Source organism: Ictalurus punctatus, chromosome 2 (genome assembly GCF_001660625.3).
Source record: "Ictalurus punctatus breed USDA103 chromosome 2, Coco_2.0, whole genome shotgun sequence".
NCBI classification, from domain to species: Eukaryota; Metazoa; Chordata; class Actinopteri; order Siluriformes; family Ictaluridae; genus Ictalurus; species Ictalurus punctatus.
In genome coordinates, this window is record NC_030417.2 from 30,673,264 (window position 1) to 30,699,635 (window position 26,372).

Sequence of the window (26,372 nt, forward strand, 5' to 3'; positions counted from 1 at the left end):
TGGAAGAGTGGTCCGGCATGCTCTACAAGTGTTGTACAGTCTTTTAAGGCTTGAGATCTACCTTCCTGCAGGTTTAATCTCCAACCAAAATCACATGCTTTAGTTGATAAAGAACTTCTAAAGGCAACGATCAGGTGAACACGATTACGGTTGGAGATAAAGTCTTCAGGATGGTAGATCTCCAGGAACAAGGTCGGTGACCACTGTTTTAAGGCATCACAGAAAGATGCTCAGTGTTTTCTCTCTAGTGGAGGCTTCACCGGATATTTAGTGTAGGCTATACTGATTCTGAAACCAGTATTACGCAGAATATTACTATTAAAATAGAACTCAATAAAACAAAGCCCATTATGTTTAACTTCAAAATACCACTCACTGCATGTTTGATTTGCATAATATTTTTTGTACATTTTCAAGAATGAGTCAATAATTCTGGAAATTAATTTGGAGACAAAGAGAAAGAAACACACACACACACACACACACACACACACACATACACACACACAAATATATATATATAGTCAGCGTTATGTAACTGTTAATAGGCCTACCCAACAAGCTTTAGGATATTTTTGTTTGCATAAGAGATCCCAGTAATCACAGAGCCCTTAATGCTGGTCAAATGCAAGCGCAGATCTGACCACATTACTGCCAAATGCTCAGTGAATATCAGCCAACTGATAAATTCCACAGCTCTTGTGTATACACCAAACACAAGAGTCTGTCCAATTCTGTTTACAAGTATTGGCAAATATGATAAGGATCCTCAGAGAAACAATTTTTCCACAAGCATTACATTTTCAAAGGAAAAATTTTAAAAGGAAGTGTTTTAAGACAGAGAAATGTTAATATCACTGTAGTATCATGTAATCCAATGATGACATCTAACAGGAATAACTGAGTGTTATCCATCCAAATGTTGCCAGTGTGCTGCACTGATAAATGTTAAGTAGAGTTCAGTCAGTTCAAGTGCAGTCATGTCTAGTAAAAATGAAAGTTTCAAAGTTAAATTGGGGAAATGTAAGGAAATGTATGAAGGTATTGATACACTAAAATATTAGAATGTACAGTATGAAAACGTAATAGATTGAATCCTTGGTATAGTGTAAAAATGTGACAGTGCAAATGACAGTACAAATTCATTTAGGGCATGGTACTATAAAGGATGTCAGTGAGTGTGTGTGTGTGTGTGTGTGTGTGTGTGTGTGTGTGTGTGTGTGTGTGTGTGTGTGTGAGTGAGTGTGATCCTCTATAAACATGTCATACTGAGCCAGATTACCTGGGTTAATTACAGTAGTAGATAAAGAGGATTAACCGATTTGTGCACCGTAATTTAACGATTTAATGATCTCCATAAACATAAATGAATGAATATGAATAAGTTTAATTAACATGAATAAATCTTATAATGACCCCTGAATCTCTGTGTGACCTGCGTCAATCTCCCTTCACCCTCAAAGAGTGATTACAGACTATACAGTCTCAGAGGTAGACACGTAGTTCACATTTTGTATGTTCCTCTAAATATGTCTAAATATATCTCTCCACACCACACTTGAGTTTACACAATTCAAACTTTCTGAGAAGGTGCTGGTTTGTGAAATATCTTTTCAGGTGTGATTACATGAACCAATAATCAGCTTTAGCAGTGACGAGGATGAACAGGCATGAATATGACTGAATATGACTGACATTTCTAAGAAATCCTGCCAGCTTAGTTCATGTTAGCCAACTCACTAGAGTTAACAATGAAGATTATGATCATTCATGAATATTACATCAAATTCCTTTCAGAAATCATGTCAGCTTAGTTCATGTTAGCCAACTCATTAGAGTTAACAATGAAGATTATGATCATTCATGAATATTAAATCAAATTCCTCTCAGAAATCCTGTCAGCTTAGTTCATGTTAGCCAACTTGCTAGTGTTCGAGGTGAAGATTATGATCATTCATGAATATTACATGAAATTCCTCTCAGAAATCCTGTCAGGTTAGCACATGCTAGCCAGCTAGTTAGCATTAACAGCAAATACTATGGACATTTTAAAATGTCGTTCAGAAATCATGTCAGATTAGCACATGTTAGTCAGTAGATAGGGATAGAATATAAGATTATATATATTATAAATAAGAAACGTTGTAACAGTTTATTTTAGACAGCTAGCTAGCATTTACAGTAAATTTTATGAACATTTGAAAAATTCTGTCAGCAATCCTGTCAGGTTAGCACATGATAGCCAGCTGGCTAGCATTAGCAGCAAATATTATGAACATTTGAAAAATTCTGTCAGAAATAATGTCAGGTTAGCACAGGATAGTCTGTAGATAGGGATAGAATGTGACAGGATTATGTGCATTATAAATAAGTATTTTTGCCATAGCTTATTTTAGCCAGCTAGCTAGCATTAAAAGGAAAAGTATGAACATATATGAATATGACTTAAAAATCCTGTCAGAGAATGTGTTAGCTGGAAATGTTCTCCATCTGTCTGACAATTCTGAACATTTCCTAGATACACTTTCAATTCATCTCATTGTAGCTATGTGGGTAGCTTTAGCAGTGAATTTTAAGAACATTTAAGAATATGGTGTGCAAAAGGTGTAAAAATCATTAGTTCATCTCAGCCAGCTGGCTAACAAAATATATAAATATGACTTCTTTCTTCCTATTTCAGCACTTTCAGATATGGACTTGAAGCTAAGGCCACATTTTGGCAGCTGTTAGTATACCTGCTCAGAGGAAAAGAAAAGGAAAAAATATGGACTATCAACATCCAAATAATCAAGGCGAGGAGGGGTGTCTAGTTGCCTTAGTATTCAAAAGTTCCAGTTTAGGAAGAACGCATGCAGGTGTTTTGGGGGGAAAACACTAAATGAACTAAACAACCTTTAGTGTTAGCTAACTTCACATTCACCGATGGCCGAAAAATGTTTACCTTCTCTGAAGTCCAAATGTCACCTTATTTTAGCTTATTTTAGCCAGCTAGCTAATGTGTGTAGCTAATACGTGTCGTTTTATGTACCTGACAAAAACCTTTGAATTGTGCAGTTAATTATGCTAAGATATTATCTGTAGCATTATGAACATTTTGTAGCTTTGACAAAAAAAATCTTTATTTGAAGAATACACCGTTAGTTGGTTACATGTTCATTGCAAGGGAGATGGGTCCGATGCATCACATTGGCTGTACAGTCAGGCTTCACAACACATGCATGCAGTCGGATCAAATACTTGTTTTGCCGTGTGCTTCACAGAATGTGTCTGAAAATAAAATTCATCACGAAAATAAAACTCCATATGATAAAACTAGGTCTTCAGTACAGACATAAATATAATATACATACAGTACTGACAAAATTGCTTGAATCACAGTATATGTCAGAAAAAAGGTCACGATCAAGTTACCAAATCAGGCACAAAATGATACAACAGGAGATCGGAGTTGTCAAGACAGGCACGAAGCAAAAAGAGATATGAAGATATTGAAAACTGGAACTTGTCTAACGTTCACAGGTTTTGCGAGCGCGTTAGAAAAAGAGAGTCAGACAGAAATGTGTGCTTGGTCTTGCTTCTACTTAGAGGAACTTTCAGAGGGAAGACAAACTTTTCTGTTTCAGTACATTTTGGGGAAAATACAATGCAGTTACATACAGTCAACTTATCTCGTGGTGGAACGATACGTCAAATTTGTCTCCACATTTCTTCTTGGTGGTTTAGAGAAGAGATCAGCTGAAACGGAATGAGATACAGCTAGGCTACATCTCTGCATATTTTCGGTGTTACTGGTGAGCTCAGAGATACGTAGTTGATTACTGTTCAGGACTGAAGATGTAGTCCAGAGCCTGTCTTTCTGCTGCTGCAACATTTGGGTGCCACAGATCGACACTGAAAATCACCCTTGGACCGTCTTCAGCGCCACCTAGTTGACAAAAAAGAAGAAGAAAAAAACAACAAGTTACAGTCAGAGTCAAATCTGATACTATGTCTATGCATTTTTATGACTTATAGTGACATTTTAACAACGTTTAATTATTTCATTATTTCATTTAATGGCTTTAATTTCAACGCTTACCATTGTGCGAGATGGTGTGCAGGAAAGAGTCATCCACTAGGAGGCAGTGTCCCTCAGACCAGCACTGAGGCTCACCCCCTACCACCAGTTCACACTGTGAAGGAGTCTGGAGACCTACGGGACATGTAGAATTTGTTAATTAAATAAACGTTTAATTGATGACACGTTCTGTGAGCAGATTCCTATTTCAGAAAGAACTGCTGATGTATGACTGCTTTGTAACAGTCAGAGTTAAAGCTGTTCCTTTATGTTTTCCTACACATGCAAGTTGTCAGGATGGAGGGCTTTGTTGTTTGTTGGTAATATCACATATGCCTTATTTGTCTTTAATGTTAAAGGTGTCATTGTAAATGGATAAACATATGATGTGTTGTTCTTTAACATTTTCTTATTTATTAGCGTTGGAAAAATACTATGGTGTCTGAGGAATAAAACACCTTTAGACGTGCAAGTATAGGAAAGTAACCACTTTAGGGTGGTAACAGACCTCTGCTTTATGGACATATATTTGTGTAAAAAATCACAAGCTTTAATCAGATCGCTACAGGGATTTCTTGTCATTCTGAATTACAGATTCAAAGCATATGTCTTATATATTTTTCTATATGATATTCCAAGAAAGGATTACCTATTTCTTTCACCATTAATGCATTAGCCATTGTGTAGGATAACTGGTGCTATATAAGGAGTCAGGACTTACCCAGATGGCACCGGAGACGTGTGTTGGTGGGCCCATAGGTTCCCCCTAGTGAGGCCCCAGGGCCCAAAAGCCAGAAACCTGCTGAGCCAAGGGAGTTACTGCTGATGAAAGTTCTCAGGGAGAGGAGAGTACGGTACGTACATGGACACGCGCGGCAATTACTTGCCACACACACTCCAGCGTTGTAGAGTGGAAACAGTGCCTGACCCTGAGAAGTGAAGCGACAAACATAAACATGATTAACGAATAAATGAACAAGGCTGTGTTTTCACTAAGCACCAGTGAAGCTTCTATTGACGAATTTACATGTATGATGAAGCAAGGCAGGAGACCTCTCAGTGGTGCAGTGCAGATATTGATTTGAGATAGTGAGTAGGAAAGTGAGGCGAGTGAAGGTGAGTGAGTAAAAGCGAACAGGAGAGAGATTAATAGTGAGTGAGAGTGAGCTAGAGATACTACTTAATAAATATTTAATGCATCTTTAGTAGATCTCAGTGTTGCTGCAAAATCACATTTACAGCAGCTTAAACCTGGAACTTTGGACCGTGACGATCTCAAAATGAAACTTGTTCGAAAAGTTGTGCTAAAAAAGAACTTAAGATTTTAAGCCCACAATTGTTATTCAATTAAGTAAGAATTTCGTACAGGTTTATTGCATTGTTCAAATCCTCCGATCTGGCATGGCAGCCAGTATAAGACTTTATAATACATTATATAATTACATTAATTTACTTTATACTTTATTATATTACTTTTATTACCTTGGGTCCTTGGAATATCCAGCCCAGCTTTGTGTCAATGCCTCTCTTGAAGACAGCCTGGAATTCAGCAAGGATTATAGGGTAGCTGGCCTCCAGGATCTCGATGTCATGGCGATGAGCATCCCGAGGGAAGAAAGGGATGCTCGGAACATCGGGAAGGTAGAAGAGGTGGGGCTTCTGAATGGTGGAGCGATCATTCATCCTAGTCTTTAAAATAATAATAAGAAGGCATGGAGTCAAGCAGAGAGAGAGAGAGAGAGAGAGAGAGAGAGAGAGAGAGAGAGAGAGTACATCATATATCACTCATAAAGGTGTGTTATATATCAAATGAAATTTGATTTGGACCACAGTTTGGTAGAGTTTTGCATTCTACCTCCTGTAGCAGATGTAACTGACATTACAAGGTTTACTAGCCTGGTCTATTTTAGTATTTTCAGAACATTTCCCCTACTGTAAACTTGTACATATACAATGCAGCCAGCATTTCCAGAAGGGCTTTGATCTCTGTGGTCAAATCGGTACCTTTTAAAAGCAAGTAAACTCTTCTAGCACCCTAAAGCCTTCCTCAGTTTGTCCCTCTTTGTGACTACTTAAAGGTTCTTTTGTAAAACTATACAGAGGGGTTTCCCTTTTTAAACATTTTCCAAGTAGAGCCTCTGTAGAAAGCTAGAACTGTTCCCCTATCAAGGAAACCATGAGAAAACGTTATTTTTAAGAGTGCCGGAAAAACAATCATTCCTAGCATCAGTTATTGAAACTGTCTGTTTCTCCACCACAATGAAATGGTAGATGGCATCAATATTACTTCTCAAGCTTCCACTTTTAATTATGACTTGAATCAACATTTATGTCCAATTATTATTACAGGAACCTACAATATTAGGACATGAAGTTGAGATAGAAGAAAGAATCTTTTTTTTAAATATATTCATATGCTCCTTTTTAAAATAATAATTAATCCTAAATGCTTTCTTCCTCAGCATCACTACATATCTCAGACTTTGTCCTTGGGTTCTCTACCATTCTTAAAAAGGACCCCAAACCCAGACGTCACACTCTTTTTCTTCTATATGTGTCTGACCTGGATGCGCAGGCCCTTGTGGATGCGGCCCATGCCGGCCCAACTGTAACGCTTGGCATACTCCTGCAGTGCTGTGTACAACTTCCTGCTTCCTGCTGCTGCTTGAGCAGGAAATGGGGCATGGCTCAACACCGGCATCAGGTAACTCTTCGCTTCTTCTTCCTCCCCACTCTCCACAGCGATTGCAGGGGAAGGTTTCGGGGTGGAATGACCATGCTCGACTGGAGAGCAGCTGGAGGATCGAGATAAAGCAGAGTGAGCTGAGCCAGATGAGCAGGACGGAGGGTCGGCGCCGACACGGTAGCAATACCAGAGAAAAAGCAGCAGCAGAGTCCACAGAAGGCCACTCAGGGGAGGCCCACCCAGTTCCACACAAGGAGGCAGAGGGAGCAGGTCCAGAGACCACGACATCCTGCCAAGAGGCTGAGACACTAAAGGGAAAAAAAGTGGTGGAGAACAGATGAAGGAAGTACACAGCGCAGAAGAGTTACAGACAGAGGAACAAAGTGGATAAGAAGAGGTGCTGGACAGCAAATTAAAACATGGTGGGTCATTTAAAGTGGATAAAGACAGAGTAAAAGAAAATAAGCAATCTGGATGACAAATAAAAGAACTTTGATGTGAACCTCAATGTGTCTATTATGGAACTGATCCAACCATGGATTTCCATTACACACAATCATGTGTGCTCACTTAGTACAAATCATTGTTTGGATCAGGCATGGTAGGCTAGCCTTTAAGCAACACTTGTGGAGTGATATATCTTTGTTAACAGACGTTAATCAGGCAAAAAATAAAAAATACATAATAAATAAATAAATAAACAATCTGTACACGCAGGCTCATACTTCCGCATTAGTCTAATTTAAAAGCAGGAATGACTTCGTCTTGTGCTTAGTCTTCTTGTGCTGTTGCATAATCATGGTTCCTGTAACCGCCTGCGTGTTTGTGTTCATGTTGCTCACACAGGAGTGACTCCTCAACAAGGCAAAACGCATCCAAGCTTTTAGTACGAAGCCACATCGAGCTCCATGAAATCCATTGCATCGACAGGCGCATCGAGCTCTAGGTACTTGAGTGCTGAATTGCTGTGTATGTGTTTGGCGCACGCCATGGTCGATTACGGCGTGTTGACTTACCGCGTCTCGGCTGCTCACTCGGTATGTCTTTGCCCCCTCGCGCTTTCCGCCTCCCCCCTTCCGTGTTTTCCCCGCCTGCGCGTGTGCTGCTGCTGCTGCTGCTGCAGCCGCCGAGCGTACAGCGGGGCTGTGTTCCGCATTAAAATGACTCGGAAAATCTCCGACGTATGCAGCCCCCCTCCTCCCTAAACTCGAGCCCTTAAACTCGCATGAACCGATGTTAACTCAGGCCGTGTAAAAACACTCAAGCATCATTTCCGTGCACTTTTACGGAGTGCACTTCCACGTGCTCAAGGCGCTTTCCAAAAAAAGGGAAAAAAAAAAGAAAGAAGAAGAAGTAAGAAAAAAACGAAAAGAGGCTGCGGACGGATTTTCAAAACGACGGGGTTTTCAGCCCTTCAGCGCTGGACAGTGACTGGTGATTAATCGCGATCGCGCTGTTCCGCCACCAGGTGGCGCGATTTATTACAGAAGCAGCAGATACACATCGACGCATCAAACAACACGGGACGTTTATGGCCGTTCCACCCACCCAAAGCGCCGAGCCCTTGGACATGGGACATTAAACCACGAAGGAACGACAACCCGAAATTTTAATTCGTTATTTGAAGGTGTTTGCATCACCGGCGAGCCTGTAGCCCGTTTGATGCTGAGGGCCGCGGGAGCGAGCAGATTATCTAAAACGCGCACAGACTCTTCTGGTATTTTTGGTGAGACGGAGGAGTGATAGGAGCGATTTCCCACTAAGGGCTTAGCTGAAGACTTAAAAAAAATAAAATAAACACACACACACACACACACACACACACACACACACACACACACACACACACACCAGAGGAACGACGTATAGAAGGTGAGTAGGCTATGTTTTCTGCTCGGCTCTGTAGCCTTGAATACATTAGAGTCTAGGTATTTGCGCTTGATAGCAACCCGCATAACGATGCATGTTAAAGCTTAGAGCAAGCACGTCACACATTTTTATTACAGCAGTTGTATTTTCTCCGGATAGGCCTTATTTTACACCAGCCAAGAAAGCGTTTGGGTGCTGATGCGTTCAGCTGCGTCTCGCGCTGAGAAAGCGGTAAAGGAGATGTTTGCAGAAAACATGAAGGCCGAGAGGAGGTGGTGCTTTAAACGCATCTGAGGGTGCAGATGAGGGGAAGATGGAGAAGATGGAGAAGTGGGAAGCCTCATAAATGAAGAGAGAGAGAGAGAGAGAGAGAGAGAGAGAGAGAGAAAGAGAGAGAGAGAGATGTGAGGTTTATGCCCACAGCGTCAGCAACATCTCTCTCTCTCTCTCTCTCTCTCTCGGGCGCGCATTCTACCACACTGAACACGCGCGTCACACACCACCGTCAGGCATTTATTTATTTATTTATTTATTTATTTAGGTGCAAGTAGTTTGCTAATGGTCCTTCGTGTTTATATAAGGCAACGCCGCATACCCTAATCCCTCACGGCAGATTGCATGAGCCAGAGGGTCGTTATTACGAGTTCTAACGACTGATCCCGAATCGCAGCAAGGAGGTGACATCACTGATGGCAGATAAGAAAAGGTGGAGGCCGTATGGCATCTGTCCCATATGTCCTCTCCGAGACCTGCGCCGCGCAATGTGTTGCCAGATTGGGGGTGGTATTAATTAGTTGTTGTTGTTTTTATGTTTTTGAAATGAAGATCATGGCTGTTCTTACAGACACAATTTTGATTTATTTGAACTGGAACGAGAAACCGACCGTATAGCCTGTAGGCCTACAGTAAAGGCTGCAAAAAGGATTTAAAAAAAAAAATCGTTTATAGGCTAGTTTAATGATGTAGCATTGACCTGGCAAAGGCCTGTTTAAACATCATTTGGGCTGAACTGTTTGCACGTATAGTCTAGTACTTTAGTAATCCGGACAAGTGGATTAACGGATTATTGACTGTTTATAGCCTAAATAATAAAATAAACAACCTACTAGGCCTATTAGTCTACTTTTACCATTTAGGCTACAGAATACCCTGCAGATGCAGAAACACTGGCCTACTATTTGTTCAGTCGTTGAAATGTTTGCGTCCACATAAGTGTTGGGATTAAACAGATTTTTGAAATAAATGTGTAGAATATTTAAAGGGAATTATGTTTAGAAATATGGGTTTAATCAAATTATTTGTCGCTTTCAGATTTTATTGTAGTGCCTATGGTTTAGTTTAGTCATTTCAATTTTATATCTAGTACAGAGCTCTTCCACATGACATGGCTAATGGCTTAAACCAGGCTCTGATTGGCCACTGGGAGAGGCGGGGCTTTTGGGATGGCCTTGTTTGACGTTGCACTGTATGATAATCAAACGGCCAGTAAGAAAAAGTGCATTTTAAGTGATAAAGGTTAAATATAGCCTTAAAAGGTAGTCTATGGTGTACATTTAATTGTAAAGATACAAACATCACAGAGAATGAGTAGTTTCATGGTTATCAAGTCCTAAGTTAAAGATTTTTTATTTCTTTGCTCATTACTGCAGCAAGAGAACACATCTTGCTAGCTATCTCTAGGCTCTTTCTGCCTGTTTTTGTACCCAGATATTGCATAGCATTGTTCATCGGAGACTGGGCCATTTTTTTGCTGGTCTTTTAAGTTGGGAGGCTAAGAATTGTCAATAAATACACCACACATTTCCCAAAAGACACATCTACTTAGGTTAACCTAAGCTAGCCTTCCAGTTTTGTGATAAAATGCAGCATTACATTCCTGGGAGATATTTACCCTTGTATTCTTTCTGATCTTTTCTTTCAGATTACTTTCTCTCCTGCTCCACCATGGTGTTCACAGTTCTTGCTGTGACACTGTGTGTCACACTCATGCACATTCATGTGACTACAGGTAAGGATATTCATATTTGGAATGTGTGTGTGCACAAAATTGTAGATGTAAGTATCTTGGATGTCTTTGATGAGTAAATTTTACATCTTGACCAATAAAAAAAGCAAAAGGCAGTGTTGGACCAGTCACATGGTTTCCATCACAACATCATGTATTCTTTATCCTCTCAGGTGCAGCCTTTCTCACTCCCGATTCGGAGGCTCCTCCCACTATGACTTCTAATCCCCGCCTCCTGGGTGAGTTGATCCATGCTGCGCTGATGAGTAAGAAGTATCTTGGCCAGTCCTCTGGCAACATAGGTGAGACTTCAGCTTATGAAGGACATGGAAATTGAACCAAATAAGACAAGCTAAAAAAAATGAAGTAAAACTTCTTATGTTAGTATTATAGAATGTTTTACATTATGCTGCAGTAAAATAATTTATTTTATAATATATACATCATTGCCACCATCAATTTATTTCAGGGCAGACACACCTCTCTCATGGATAGTTAAATGCTAAACACTGATCACATTATTGAGTGCTGTTTGAAACAAATATGGGACGATATCACAATATCCATTTTCCCCACAAATGGTCTAAAAGCTTCCTATTTCCATATTATATTAGCTACACATGACACTTCCTCTTCATGAGTTTAAGTGAGAAAACTATTAAGCAAATAACCAGAGTACCTTACTTTTTTTGCTACCCAAGATACCAATATAGGGTTATAATCAGTTTTGCTCATGAGTTACAGTTACATTTTAAATGTATTCATTTTCAGCTATGTTGATCCAGGTTTATAAATGTCCAATCCAAGCAGAATCCAATCCAAGTATAGAACTGAGTAGATGAGGGCGTTTTGCTCAAACACCAAACAGAACCACACAAGCAGACTGAAGGGAATTCATATCTTATCCTTATCTTTAACACAGACAGTCACTAACTGAAGTACATCACTGAAGTACCATTGGCCACCTTATAAAGTATTGTGTTTTGTGTGTGTGTGTGTGTTTATTTGTCTTGTCTTGCTTTTTCTGAACTATCAGGCACAACTACTAACCCGACCCAGGCTGTCCCGTCTGTTGAACCTGCCTTCACAGTAATACCACCAGGTGTTCTCACTACTGCCATGACCTCTTCAACTGCCCCCCAATCTGGCCAATCAGGAGGGAAGGGCGGTATAACATCACCACCGGCAGAGGAGGAGACAACAACGACTTTGATCACCACCACAACAATAACAACAGTTCACACACCAGGTATTTTAAACAATAATGGTAACGATTGCACGTGTATTTTTTACTGTCTGGCATTGGTACATTTGAAATAAAAAGGTATTGTCCATTCAAGTTTTTATTGACAGCTTTTACACTGCAGATAATTATGCAGCAGGTGTAGAACTGATTTGAGGTTTCTTATTTGAGGAAAATATCGGAAAATCTCTGCATTTTCTAGCAAACAGCAGGACCTGCTTATCAGCACAGTCCGATTCTGGGCAACTGCCAAAAAACAGGAAGGAAAAGCATAGCTGCCTTTAAAATGTCATCATTAGAATTTGCTGAACAGGAGCAAAACATAAGAAAAATAAGGTAGCTAAGCACTGCCTCCTATGTGCCATGATGACTGTCTTACTTTAATTTAAGTGCACTTGGGCTTTGATGAGCCCCTGAAATCGTCACCCCAAATCTGACTGTATCCTATATCTGAGAAGTGTATTACTCCTACATAATTCATAAAGACTTATAGACATACAGACATAAACAGACATACAGACATAAAGGTCTGAGTCTGTGCTCTGACCCCAACTTCATAATAAGCTGGAAAATGTGAAGAAAATAATTTTGCTGTGCTGTAATGTATATGTGACAAATAAAGGCTTCTTCTAATAAAGATCATATCTAGCTCATGCTGATTTCAGTCACTGTAGTGTTGTGGATATGTTGACCAAACTCTTTGATTAGGAATTAAAGAGCATCTATGAAGTCAATACAGTTATGTCATCATTTGGACTGTAAATCTGGACTGAGGAACAAACCTGATATTCTGCAAATGCAACCTTGTCCTCTATAAAAATTGGTAGATCAAGACCTTTTGCTGTTTTTTCACTCAATGTCTTAAAACCTGGACGCACCACTGACAGTGCTACACTTCTTCCTTCCTTCCTTTTCCAACTTTTCTTTTTGATTCCTCTTTCCAGTGCAGTGTAATGCTAGCCTGACAGGCATAGAGGGAATAGTGGAGTCTCCAGACCAGTTCTCCTCATCAGTTCCGTTTTCTCCACTGGAATGCACCTATAGCATCACTGTATATCCTGGATATGGGGTGGAAATACAGGTATAATCCTGTTACCACAGCGACCACTGGTTAGATAGTTGTTGTGTGGACACTGCTCTGATGGCTGAGGAAAATTCTCTGGCCTTTACAAAGGCGATATCAGAAAAATGCAGTTCAATTTAATAACCTTCATGAGATGTTGGTTAATGTTGTCTTCACTGGTGTCTCAGGTGAAGAAGGTGAACTTGTCCAAGGAGGAGTCTCTGACCATTCTGGGACTGGATGGCTCAGTATCTGAACTTTTAGCCAATGAGACAATGATCACTGAAGGTCAGGTGATACGCAGTACAACAAATCAGGTGCAGATTCACTACCGAAGCCTGAAGCAGACCAATCATGGCATTTTTACCCTTCACTACCAAGGTAGCTCTTTTAAAGAGGACTACATTTCTAATTATTGATGACTAGAATAATGATTGGTGATTGACTACTCTCTGTTTTGTTTAATTACTTACTTTCAGCGTTCCTCCTCTCCTGCCCATTCCCTCTCTCTCCTGAGGGGGGTGGAGTCACTGTGACTGACATTCACCCTGGAGGTCAGGCTCACTTCCACTGTGACCCCAGCTTTCAGGTTAGAGGTCACGAAATCGCCACCTGTCTGAACTCCACCCGACCGCACTGGAGCACTCCTGAGCCTCAGTGTATTGGTGAGGAGCCATAACTTTAAAAAAATATTTAGCTTTTTAAAGGTGGGGTTAGTGAGATTTATTACTTTTGTAATATTTGATGAAGTTCACTTTATGTGAGCTAATTAGATCCTGTAGATTCTTTAAGCTAGATTCTGTTATATAATTATGTGGACCACCAACTGCCAACCAATCAGAACAAGGAGGTATTTCTACTTGTCAATCATGTTGCCTGGAAATTCAGAAAGCTCTCCCTCTCACAATAGCATTTAGGGTTTCAAGTGTCTTGGGGGAATGGCTTTGAAGGGTGCACTTAACTGAGGGAATGTATGTACTATATGTGTGTGTGTGTGTGTGTGTGTGTGTAAGTTTCAAGACAACTAACTTCAGCTAAGTTTTACTAAAATTACTGTTTTTTTCTTTTAAAGCTCTCCATCTTATGTTCTTCTGTTCACACTACCATTGTAAAACAGACATATATTTTTGTCATTGTGTGTGTGTCTGTGTGTGTATTATGTAAAGCTGTGTCTTGTGGAGGATGGATCAGAAATGCTACGGTGGGCCGTATCCTCTCTCCTACTGTTCCCTCCAGCAGTAACCTTAGCAATAGCAACTTGAGCTGCCATTGGTTGCTTGAGGCTAAGGAGGGCCACCGTCTACACCTCCATTTTGAAAGGATGGCTTTGGATGAAGACAACGATAAGTAAGTCATAAATATGCTCTACCCCAAAGGCAATCTAAGAACTGCAGAATAGTAATGAGGCTCTTTGTTAGGCACATTGTGGAGAAAAAAGATCCTATACAAGTTTTGTTCATTTTGTTCCACAGGGTACAAACAGTGTAACTGCCCTTAACATCCAAGTATCCAAGTATATTCCTTAAATGAGTTTTAACTACATGGACTTTACCAAGTACCAACAGGGTACCAACCTAGTGACAAATAAACTTTAGTATTTTTTATCCTGAGAGTGTAGTGACTACATCCAAAAACCTCAAAAGTGCCAGATAATTGAAATGCTTAGTTACACCATAGCAAACAAACAGACAAAAATTCACTCAGAGAATAGAACAGATCAATAAGATCAACAACTCCCATGCAGGGTATATTCCCAGGCTAGGCCCCAGATCCACCGGAATAAAGCGGTTACTAAAGATGAATATGAATGACTAACTCAGAAGGAAATTCTTAACCTTTACAAAGTTTATCTATATTATATATTTTCTAGTGATTTATATTCACATAACATATGTTCATGCATATTTATCACAAAGGCAGTATTAGGCTTAAGCACTGTTGCCAAGTCTGAGCTTTTAGTCAGGAAATGTAGATTTTAAAATAGCTAAGCTGGAATTTTCCTTATATACAATATGCTTCTTCTTATAACCATACTATTAGTATTTAACACAATATACAATATGTTACAATACAGGCAATTTTAGGACTTTGATTAAATAAATTGTTCAGGAAACAACATAGTTTTACTACTATTTCTTTATAAAATATATAGCATAAATTACTTTGCAAATACTACAATATGCTATGTGGCAATGGTTAATGCTTTTGTAATTTAAAATAGGGTTTGTGTGAGGAATATTTTGGTATAGCATTTGTTTTTGTGCTGGTTTTGCTATGGAAACCTGGCAGCCTTGTTCTTATCAGAAATGCAACATTATTTGCACATTCTTTTAGTTTAGAAAATGTATGTGTAATTATCCTGTTCATCTATCCTGTTTTCCTTCCACTTTCTATAACACCTTGTCTATAAAAAATTTAAACACTGTCACAATAACACATTCCTGATCTGTACCTGTCTATGTACCTGTCTCGCTGTCAGACTAATCGTCCGCAGTGGGAATAATTCCAACACACCCCTTCTTTTCGATTCGGATCTGGACGATGTTCCAGAGCGTGGGATTGTGAGCGAAGGATCATCTCTGTATCTGGAGCTAACAGCTGACTCTTCCACCATCCCTCTACTGATGGCACTTCGCTATGAGGGTGAGAAATAGAGAGAGAGAAAGAGACCTTGTCATGGCAAATGTCTGTATATTAATAGAACGATCTTCCTCACCTCACATAAACACTTTTCATGTTTCTCCATGAACAGTTTCTTCTTAGGTTAATGGTCCAAAACTCAGGTAGTCAAAGGTGTATAGTTATGTGCATTCAAAGATTTCGTTTTCCGTGTTTGATCTTTCTGTCTATTGCTGTTGCAACTCCACAGCTTTTGATGGTGAGCACTGTTATGAACCCTACGTCCCTCATGGGAATTTTAGCAGCAGTGACATCACCTTCCCTATCGGTACTACGGTAACCTTCTCCTGCTCTCCTGGATTTGTCATGGAGCAAGGGTCAGGGGTCATGGAGTGTGTCGACCCCAGTGACCCCCACTGGAATGAGAGTGAGCCTGTGTGCAAAGGTATAACCCCATAACACGAACACAATTTATTTGTACAATTTTCATCTCAAAGATGAACTGATGATTTGATAGAGCAGATAACATGTATTAAGGAAAAAGGAAAGAAAGAAAGAACGAGTAAAAGAAAGTAAGACAGAAACAAACAAACATTCAAATAACCAAGAGCAACAAAAAGAAAGAAAGCAGGAAACGACAGAGGTCTTTATCATCAATATTAGTATGTTACATAATTACACATACTTTTCTAAAGTGCGATTTGATGTCTATGATACTATTGGTACCATATCCACCATTTTTTTTCTATTCCATCATTCCTCCTTTATCCCTCTTGTTTTTCATACTTTCACACATCTCTTTATTCCATATTCAGCTCTATGTGGTGGGGAGCTGACAGATGCGACAGGAACTGTGCTGTCTCCTGATTGGCCACAGAGCTACTCCAAGGGGCAGGACTGTGTGTGGCAGATCCACGTTAGTGAGGACAAGCGGATTGAGCTGGATGTGCAGATGTGAGTGTGTGTGTATGGGTGTTGATGTGTACATGTAATTCAGGTAATCCAATTTTATTCCTTGGTTAATGAAAGTGCAACCACTGATCTAGCTCACTTGGTTGATGTCTTGATTGATGTCTTTTTGTCTTTTCCCCAACCAAAGTTTGAACATTCGTCACAATGACATTCTCACCATCTTTGATGGGCATGACCTCATGTCCCATGTGATTGGTCAGTATTTGGGGTCACGGGAAAGGTTCCGGGTCGTGTCTGGTGGCTCAGAGGTCACTATTCAGTTTCAGAGTGACCCAGATGATTCCACCTTCATCCTGAGCCAAGGCTTCCTGATTCACTATCGAGGTAAAATGATGAACTATTATTATCATAACATGTTTTATTACTTTTCTTGCATATCATTTTATGCTCAGTATATGATTGGGGTGTCACTTTACTTGATCTTCTCCAGAGGTAGAGCCTAATGACACATGCCCCACTTTGGCACCAATTGAATTTGGCTGGAGTAGCTCTTCCCATGTCTCACTTGTGAGGGGCAGTGTAATAACCTATCAGTGTCAACCTGGCTATGACATTGTGGGTTCTGACATCATCACCTGTCAGTGGGATCTTTCCTGGAGCAACAGTCCACCTACCTGTGTGAAGAGTAAGTCAACTGACTCTTTTATGAATTCAGTTTTGGATTGTTTGATTCATCTATGAGGCATGGCTTAAAACCAGTTACCCTTGCTGATAATAAATTATATGCAAGGGTAGGTACCTGTTGGAGTTTTGACATGACTTTTCCCTGTATAACCTGACAGAATGGACAAGCTTTATTTTGATTTCCTCCTGAAATTCAGGCCTCCTATTTAATCAGTTTTATTTGCGTAGCACTTTTAATAATACACAATGTCACAAAGCAACTTTACATAAACCATTACCTTTATAATACTACGTGGATACTAACATACTTCATATGATTATGGCATAATGTATATCAGTATATTATTATTATATATACAAACAATATGGCCAAATGTTTGTGGACACCTGACCATCATACCCATATATGCTTTTTGAACATCCCAATCCATATTTAGCCCTCACCCCCCTTTGCAGTTATAATAACCTCCACTCATCTGGGAAGGCTTTCCCCTAGGTTTTAGAGCATAGCTGCGGAGATTTGCCACATGTAGCCAAGAGAGCATTACTGAGGTCAGGCACTAATGTCAGGTAAGGAGGCCTGAGGTGCAATCTGTGTTCCAATTCATCCCAAAAATGTTCAAAGGGGTTGAGGTCAGGGCTCTGTGAAGGCCACTCGAGTTCTTCCACTCCAGCCTTGGCAAATCATTCTTTCATGGACCTCGGTTTGTGCACAGGGGCATTGCCATGCTGGAACGTGTTTTGGCCTTTTAGTTCCAGTGAAGAGTATTTGTAAAGCTACAGCATTCAAAGACATTCTGTACAGTTGTCTGCTTTGAACTTTGTGGCAACAGTTTGGGGAAGGTGCCCACAAACATTTGGCCATATAGTTTAAGACAACTCTCATTGATAAGAAAATTGGCTACATAGGTACATACATACCTGCATACTTGCATAATAGCACGCTTGAATACTAGATCTTTTAAGATCTTTTATATCGATGTGGGCAGTTAACATGAAACCAGTGGAGGTAGAGCAGTGATGGAGTGATGTGGGAGATTGAAAACAATCATGGAGCTGCATTCTGGATCAGTTGCAGGGGGTTTGATGGCACACAGGGGAGGACCTGCCTGTGGCAAGTTGCAGTAGTTCAATCTAGAGATAGCAAGGGACTGAACAGTACCTTAGTGGCTCTTGATGGACAGAAATGGACAGGATCGCCTTCATTTTAAGGAGAAAAAGTAAGGATAAAACATTTTGTTTGCAACACAAGGTTGCCTGCATTGCCGGATGGTATGATCTGAGAGTTCTCCAGGGAAAATCACAAGATTTTGATCTAGCGATTCATCTTCAGGGATATACAACAGCTCAGGCTCATTGGGATTTACTCTGTAGATGTATATGATGTATATCCATGATGAGATGTCTGCCAGACATGCTGAGATCCAAGCAGATACATGAATGTCTGAGGGAGGAAAGGATAAGTTGATTGTCATCAGCATAGAAGTGGTATGTAAAACCAAGTGATGATGTTATGTGAAGAGTGGGTATAGAGGAGGAATAGAAAAGGATCAGATCTGGAGCAGATGTGGATCTCTGTGTCACCTGATAGGACCCTCTCTCCAGGTAGGAATTAACCACCACCAAAAAAGTCTCATGAGGTTGTACATTAGAATCAATGATAGTGCAGGATATTTTGCTTCTCAAACCTACATTGACCCTGCTAGCTCACAGATTCAAACAATAAAATAAATATTTGTCAAGCAAGACAGCAAACAAACCAGCTGGTACCAGGTGTGCACATGCATGAGGATTTGCAGAGGTCCCACTGGTTACAATCTGCACACCCAATCACAAGTCACCACATGTATCCTCCTTACGTAAGTTCCCATTATTTCCAAGTTTAACATAGCTAGAACCTCCTATAACAAAACAGTATTTCATGCACCAAGTGAATTCACACAGCGTGAGTATTCACACTTCCCATTATGGATGTTTTGCAAGACTGTTATACGTTTGCAGAACAATAATATGTTTGTGATGCCTTCTCCTATGTATCTCCTATTGCGGTTAACTTTCGAAACTCAGCCATACATTGCTGTACAACGGTCTCTGAATTGAGATTTCCCATTTCTTATTTGAGATGTACATTCCATATGTCGACATAGTTCCTGTTCTCTCAAATTCTTCGTTTTAGATTATGTTTTTCAATAAACAAAAACTTTCTCCCTTCATTAGTCTCACTCAATGGCCTTGGCGTGTTAATAAAAGGACCATGTGCCATGTGAGGTGTTCTGTAAAACCTTACCCTGTAAAAACTAATGTTTCTTCTGTATATGTTTTGTCAATACATAAGTTCGCCTTAAACTTTACTCCTGTATGTATGTGTGTGTGTGTGTTTGTGTGTGTGTGTGAGCAGTCTCAAATTGGGTAGCTGTCATGGAGGCGTCTTCCTTCTTGCCCTTTCCCATTAAATATTTAGTCTCATTTTACATTGAACTGTTCTTTCAGGCTTCATTTGTCACACCGTTTTAATTCTTTATATTTGATTTATCCCAAATTCCTACAATAGTTTGGATGATCTTGTGGCATATTTGCAAACTTGGAGCATCTTTGGAAATAATGGATGATTAGGTTGTTTGTTTTGGTGTCTATATATCATAACTGCATGTTCTTCCTGGCTTTGTTCCCCCTGTAGTCCAGCAGTGTCCTGACCCAGGGGAGGTGGTGAATGGAGCACGCTCAGTGCACCCAGAGTTAGGCTTTGCAGTTGGAACAGTGGTGCGCTTTACCTGTAATCAAGGTTACCAGCTGGAGGGCCCTAGTCAGATCTCCTGCCATGGCAGAGACACTGGCATGCCAAAATGGAGTGACCGTAGCCCCAAATGTGTCCGTAAGTGTTTGTTTTTCATGTGTTTTGAAGTGTTTCATTCATTTTCATGTGCATATTTCTCAGTGTTAATGTGTGTGAATTTGTCACTGTTTACTTTCTATATAAACATTCAAAGTTAGATATAAGCATATTCCACCTTCATATCTCTTTCTCAAACACATGCAGTGAAGTATGATCCATGCCCAAATCCTGGTGTGCCAGACAACGGTTACCAAACTCTATATAAACATAGCTACCAAGCCGGGGAAACTCTGCGCTTTTTCTGTTATGAAGGCTATGAGCTGATTGGAGAGGTCATCATCAACTGTGTCCCAGGACACCCGTCTCAGTGGAACAGCCCACCCCCTTTCTGCAAAGGTATGATGAAATGCACCAACACACAAAAAGGAGTTGCATTCTGATTAAATACACTATTATATGCTCAGTGTTTATATTCTCTGCAGTGGCCTATGAAGAGTTGTTGGAAGATCACAAATTGGAAGGTAATACAACCGCACCATAAATACCATATTTACTGTAATATTCACTACTAAATATTTAATAATGTGTTGCAGTTACTCCTGAGTCTCACTTATAACTCAATCATGCTCAGCTGGCTCGTGTGTAGAATCCAGGTTTGACAGCTTTGCAAAATGGATATGGGTTATACAAACTGTCGCTAAAATATTATTAGTTGAAATAGTTCAAATAATGATCTTTTAAATACATTTTATTAATAACACCTTCCATTGCAACACTGATCCTAAAACCAGAGTTACTCTCACATTTTATGAATAAAGTCGCGCTTAAATCTACCATATAAAGGTGTTCAAATTAACCTAAATCTGTGTACTTAAGTTAGTTCTAGTTATGAACCCTGGCAGAGCAAGGATAATATAAACTAGTTTGACTTCATATTTTTCACTGTCCATTCACTGTCCTCTTGCTTCTGTTCAGTCTCTCAGTCATTAGAGGCCTCCCACCAAATGCTGAGTGAGAACATTGCATTGGCCATCATCCTGCCGATCATCCTGGTCATCCTTTTGATTGCTGGAATCTACATGTACTACACTAAGTAAGTGGATAAAGTTAGCTTTTGTAAATATGGATTAATTATGCTTCATTTTGTTCTGGAATCTTTTTTTTCAAAAGGGACACTCTGGGCAAGTAATCTGCTGTAAGCATGTCTACTTTCTTACTTCATTCTACCTCTGACAGCAGTAACGCTGTCATCTCTAGAGCAAGCTTTCATGGTTTGTTTCCAGGTTACTGGGAAATTCCTGAAGCTAGTGGTGTTTCATGAAGGCAGAAGTAAACTTTTTGCTAGCTCCCTGACTAGCAAATACAGAAAGAAGTACTGATACAGGATATCTATCTATCCATTTTCTGTACCGCTTATCCTATACAGGGTCATGGGGAGCCAGGAACCTATCCCAGGGGACTCGGGGCACAAGGCAGGGGACACCCTAGACAGGGTGCCAACCCATCACAGTGATACAGGATATTATGGGCAATAATTTTGCTAAATTTCTTTAACTTGGCATTACACTGAACAGCATGAATTGTAACTCAGAAGAGTAATTACAGTACATCACACAATTCATGTTTGTAAACAGATCCAGTAAAGATGTATAATGTTTGAAAAAATAAAGTTAACTAATTAAATAGCTAGCTTATCTCATATTAGTATATGTTCTTAGAACAAGATATAGTCACTGGATTAGAAAAACAGGTTCTTTAGCAAATATTCAAGAGTTTTATTTGAATCACTTAGTGGTAAATGAACAAGTAATTCCTATGTGTTTGCTGACAGGCTGCAGAAAAAAGGTATCCCAGGTCAGACAAATTGCCTCTTTCTGTAAAAGTAGGTATTTCTTGGCCACATTTGATGAAAGGTAGCAAAGCTAGAGGTTCTGGCTTGTAAAACTAACCTCAGCTCAACGTCTGGTCTCTTGACGCTGGCATCCATTTTGTGTAGAATATAACTGAAATTACGGCTTTCTATAAAACAGTTTGTGTTGTAAATCCCAATAGTTATGTAATAATCTCTCTCATAATCTTGGGGTCATTCACTGCACCCAATTAGCATTCTACAATTGAATTGTCCTCTCTCTCTCTCTCTCTGTCTCTCTCTCTCTCTCTCTCTCTCAGCGTGTGTAGGTTGCAGTGGAAGCCACTATTTTGGAAGTCCCTCTCACACACCCACTCCTACAGCCCAATTACGGTGGAGTCTGACTTTAATAACCCACTGTATGAAGCAGGGGTAAGACCCTTACATCACATCCAATCCAATCCAATCAATAGAAACACTGTAGGAAAAAGTCAGTGAACATAATTGAGTGGATATTACACAAATGCTAACTGCAGAGAATAGGATTACTTGGCTGACTGATGTTATCTGACAGAAAAACACACGTATGCTGCTTTTATGGTGCAGAACAATGTCTCGTGATTATAGCACGTAAATCAGCTTGAGGAACCAAATCATGAAACACATCAGAATTTTTAAAAAATCAATTACATTTATTAAAATGTGTATCTCACTGAGATACAATGTTCCATGAATTTAATTATTGCCACGTGCTAGTTGTGACCGTGAATGAAAATACACAGGCCAACAAAATAAAGTTTGGGGCCATTTATTCCTTTAAGATTTGTTTGTTTAAATTCTTAGTCAAGGGAATTAATAAACCAAAGAAAATAAGTGTTTGGACTTACAACAGAGCTACTGATAGGCAAAAAATAAAATAAATAAACAACACTTTAAAAGACAATACAAGCATATCCCTTTTTTTGCCGTATAATTCAATTAAAGAAACTATAACAAAACCTATGACAGTGGCACTTTTCTATAGAAAGCAATACACAAAGTACTTTAATGTTCCACTGTACATCAATTTAACACATCGTTTAAATTATATGAGTATCACGTTACTCAATTTGAAACCACTCACTTTGAAAATATCTTCAATATTTTCAACCCCCACAACCTCTAGTAGGGGAATCACACTGGAAAACCTGCAGTAAACCCATGTGCTACATAGACATTAACTTCATATTAGTGTTATAAGTCCATTTTAATACTTTAGATACATGGAAATAAACCTAGATAAATAAAAAATGCACGCTGCATAAAAACAAATATAGAATAAATCATCACTTAGCATCGAATTAATTTACCAGGCATATGCTGACTCACCAGACTGACCCGATAAGCTAACTCGGCCCTCCGTGAACACACCCACATGGCCACACAATCCTGTGTCTGCTTTCAGCTCATCGGCGAATAAATGAACATCCGTATCACCACACATACACCAACCAAGACTTCGGAGTAACTTTAACAGCGATGTACTGTATGTAATGGTGAACAATATTCAATTATTCACGTGGCAATCTCTCCCAAAGAGAAAACATCTCTTCCCGCTTCTCTCTCTATATGCGTTAATTGTAAAGTGATGTCTAATTTCTCTTAGACATGGTACTTAATATTCGCAAAGATCAAAGACTTTTAAACTTCACCTGGTTACATAAAATTCTTCATAGCTGAGTGTGAATTTTACAATGACATTTATGGATGGAGGGTTAGCTGGCACAAAAGCTTGGCTACAAACATGTACTCAACCATGCTAGAGGTTTCTAGATAGCAATGGAGTGGCTAGCTAGTAGCAAGATAAATTAACTAGCTCATTATAGTATATAGCTCAAATTCGAATTCAAATTCAAATTCAAATTCACACACACAACCATACATAGTAGGACGCCTAGTGAAATGCTTTTTTACAACTGTCTGTGACATCAAATAGAATTTACATAGACCAGAATTTACTTATATACAGTTAGAAAAAGTAAAAGTATTTAAAAAATAAATTATATATATATATATATATATATATATATATATATATATATATATATATATATATATATATATATAAACATAGGATATAAAGATGGGTGGTAGCAACATTCTGACTGTAACTGGTATAAAGATCAGTTATGTGTAATTATTTGTGCAATGTAATATAATACTGTGCAACATTACACTATAAATACTGTATAATTATATACATTATTTATATAACTGTATTAATTTAATTATATAACTATAAAATATAACTACAAATAAAACTATACTGTATATAAACATTAAACTACAATCTTTAAATAACTAGAGCCCTATATAGTGTAAAACACCTTTTCAGATGACTGGTGTGATAAATGAATTAATTGGTCACTTGAAACAGCTCTATTACAAGACCAAGCTAGCTAGCTTTATTTAGAAAGAGAAAATAAAAACTCTTTTATTTTCATGCTCTTCAGAATGAATAAATATGAAATTAGAGAGTCAAGCTTATCAAGAGTGTCAAAAGAAATATTATGGCCTGTTTTAAGGGTGCATGAAAGTGTCACTTAATGTCTGTCTTTCTGACATGTCTAGAGAAACATATTCTAGTGTTTGCCACTAAAATGATTGAACATGTGGGATTTTCCACACCTCCTAATAAGTTTGTCTTTTTATCTTTAAAGGTGGTCAAACCCCCCTGTAAAGTTAGAATCATGTTTCTGCGAACACTGAGATGATGTATTTCTGTATAATTCCTCTCAGATAAAGCAATCATGTGGCTCTTTATGGTTGTTCTGTTTCTCTGTAGGACACAAGGGAGTATGAGGTGTCCATCTGAAGCAGGATATGAGAGGGAAATCCAAAATTAAGGATGGAAAGAAAAAGAATGGATGATATTATGTTTGTCTCTCACTTGCAGTCCTTTAACAAATATACCCTTTTTCCTTTCTTTTTCACTCTATTTTCAGTATCTCTCTTGCTCGTTGCTGACTCATGTAACAGTGTGTGTATGTTTGTGTGTGTGTGTGTGTGTGCGCGTGTGTGTGTGTGTGTGTGTGTAGAGAAAAGAGACTTAAAGCATTAAAAGGGTTAAGCAAGAGCTTATGGTTTCTCACTATCAGATATGTTTTCTAATATTTAGGTTGGTGCCTTAGGGACTTAAAAGAGCTCAAGGTGGTGATATAGTGAGGACAAGGGTCAAAAGAGTATAACGCTAAGGGTGAGTCAGCAACTTGGGGGGGAAGAGAGAGAGAGAGAGAGAGAGAGAGAGAGAGAGAGAGAGAGAGAGAGAACTTTTCACACAGGGAGTGAATCATATAAAAGACAGGAGCACACACAAACACACATAAAAACACATGAACAAAAACATGATCCCACTATACTCATACTCCTCTGTACACACACATACACACACAAAAGACACAATATATTGAATGTAAATATTTTGATTGAATATTATGTATACAAAAACGGATGTATACCAAACTGATCCAGTGCCAAAATAATGACATCCCATAATGTGACGTTAAAAACATGTTTCACAGGTTGCCATAGTATTTCCTACATTTATAATGTAATAATGACCAATAATGCCAGCGTTTCATAATGTTCTTTGCTGTTTCTTAAAAATCTCTTTCTGCTTAATGTTGAATGACTATGGGATTAAAGGGGTGGAATGTCTTTCATGCTTAGGGCACGCAACGATTGTATATTTTATTGCTTCAGCTTAGGGTTCATTCAAACAATTATCCTTACTATCATTGTTTATCAGAGTTGATGTTGTTGCATATGCACTATGTTGTCAAAAATATGAATAAAAAAAAAATCAGCTGCTTGCTGTGACGCAGTATCAAACTGAACTGCTTTTTATAATGTTATTTTTCAATTGAATCATTGTTTATTGTTACTATTAAGCAGTGAGTTTTTGTCTCTTCCACTGTGCCATACTTGGAGTCTAGCTGTGGACTCTGTTGCATTGAAGTATTACTAATATTCAATTGTTCATATTATTTATTAATCAACATAATATATTGTCATGAAGGCATAATTTATTTGCTAAGATTTAAGAATAAATAAAGGTCTCTTGGATGGTGAAAACTTGCCTTTATTTTTTGTCATCAAGAGGACATAAATGGCCATGGTCATAAGCATAACATATACTGTCTAACATTTAGAACATTGTATGAAGTGTGTTTTTGCTGAGGTTAATGAAAGACCTACATAATAATCATTTACTCAGATGGAAAGCTCATATGATTATATGAAAGCCCATTCATATAATCATATTTTGCTAGATTTCAAAATATTTCTATGCATGTTCTACCTGTGTTTGTGGTGGTTTCCTTTAGGTTCTCCAGTTTCCTCCCACCTCCTCCCAGTAGACGGATTGGCTAAGATAAATTGCCCTTAGGTGTGTGAATGTATCTGTGCAAATTGCCCTAGGTAGACTGGTGTCCCTGTCCCATCCATGGTGTTTTCCCACCTCACACCCAGTGTACCCAGAAAAGGCTAAAGATCCATGGTAACCCTGACAAGG

The 26,372-nt window shown here is 38.9% G+C and overlaps 2 protein-coding genes across 4 annotated transcripts; one reads left to right on the forward strand and one right to left on the reverse strand.

The window, feature by feature from the left end:
* Positions 1-3,101: 3,101 nt before the first annotated feature.
* On the reverse strand, positions 3,102-7,031 carry asphd1 (aspartate beta-hydroxylase domain containing 1). The gene is made up of 5 exons (XM_017494682.3): positions 6,621-7,031; positions 5,540-5,746; positions 4,779-4,986; positions 4,079-4,192; positions 3,102-3,925 (listed from the first exon to the last, which is right to left on the reverse strand). The coding sequence occupies exons 1-5, from the start codon at positions 7,029-7,031 to the stop codon at positions 3,816-3,818; spliced, it is 1,050 nt and encodes a 349-aa protein (XP_017350171.1). The 3' UTR covers positions 3,102-3,815.
* A 5-nt stretch (positions 7,032-7,036) lies between these two features.
* On the forward strand, positions 7,037-25,381 carry sez6l2 (seizure related 6 homolog (mouse)-like 2). 3 transcript variants are annotated; one of them, XM_017494666.3, is made up of 19 exons: positions 7,037-7,165; positions 10,534-10,620; positions 10,791-10,919; positions 11,654-11,866; positions 12,805-12,941; positions 13,112-13,304; positions 13,403-13,588; positions 14,090-14,270; positions 15,403-15,566; positions 15,793-15,987; positions 16,358-16,496; positions 16,642-16,838; positions 16,945-17,139; positions 19,816-20,010; positions 20,176-20,367; positions 20,454-20,492; positions 20,947-21,064; positions 22,141-22,252; positions 24,645-25,381. In XM_017494666.3, exons 2-19 carry the CDS (start codon positions 10,557-10,559, stop codon positions 24,672-24,674), a joined length of 2,679 nt encoding a protein of 892 aa, XP_017350155.1. In that variant the 5' UTR covers positions 7,037-7,165; positions 10,534-10,556; the 3' UTR covers positions 24,675-25,381. The 3 variants fall into 3 exon arrangements, with proteins under 3 accessions (XP_017350155.1, XP_017350149.1, XP_047018789.1); XM_017494660.3 differs by lacking the exon at positions 7,037-7,165 and adding an exon at positions 8,174-8,615; XM_047162833.2 differs by lacking the exon at positions 7,037-7,165 and adding an exon at positions 8,174-8,615 and having other exon boundaries at positions 10,791-10,856.
* The last annotated feature ends 991 nt before the right edge of the window (positions 25,382-26,372 follow it).

Bases quoted from the DNA above. Each gene is read 5' to 3' on its own strand.
- asphd1 (XM_017494682.3), bottom strand. From the start codon at position 7,031: ATGTCGTGGTCTCTGGACCTGCTCCCTCTGCCTCCTTGTGTGGAACTG. The intron at 5,747-6,620 runs GTCAGACACATA...ATTATTTTAAAG, and splicing joins ACAAGGGCCTGCGCATCCAG to ACTAGGATGAATGATCGCTC. The intron at 3,926-4,078 runs GTAAGCGTTGAA...TTTGTCAACTAG, and splicing joins GCACACCATCTCGCACAATG to GTGGCGCTGAAGACGGTCCA.
- sez6l2 (XM_017494666.3), top strand. From the start codon at position 10,557: ATGGTGTTCACAGTTCTTGCTGTGACACTGTGTGTCACACTCATGCAC. The intron at 14,271-15,402 runs GTAAGTCATAAA...TCTCGCTGTCAG, and splicing joins TTGGATGAAGACAACGATAA to ACTAATCGTCCGCAGTGGGA. The intron at 21,065-22,140 runs GTAAGTGGATAA...TCTCTCTCTCAG, and splicing joins ATCTACATGTACTACACTAA to CGTGTGTAGGTTGCAGTGGA.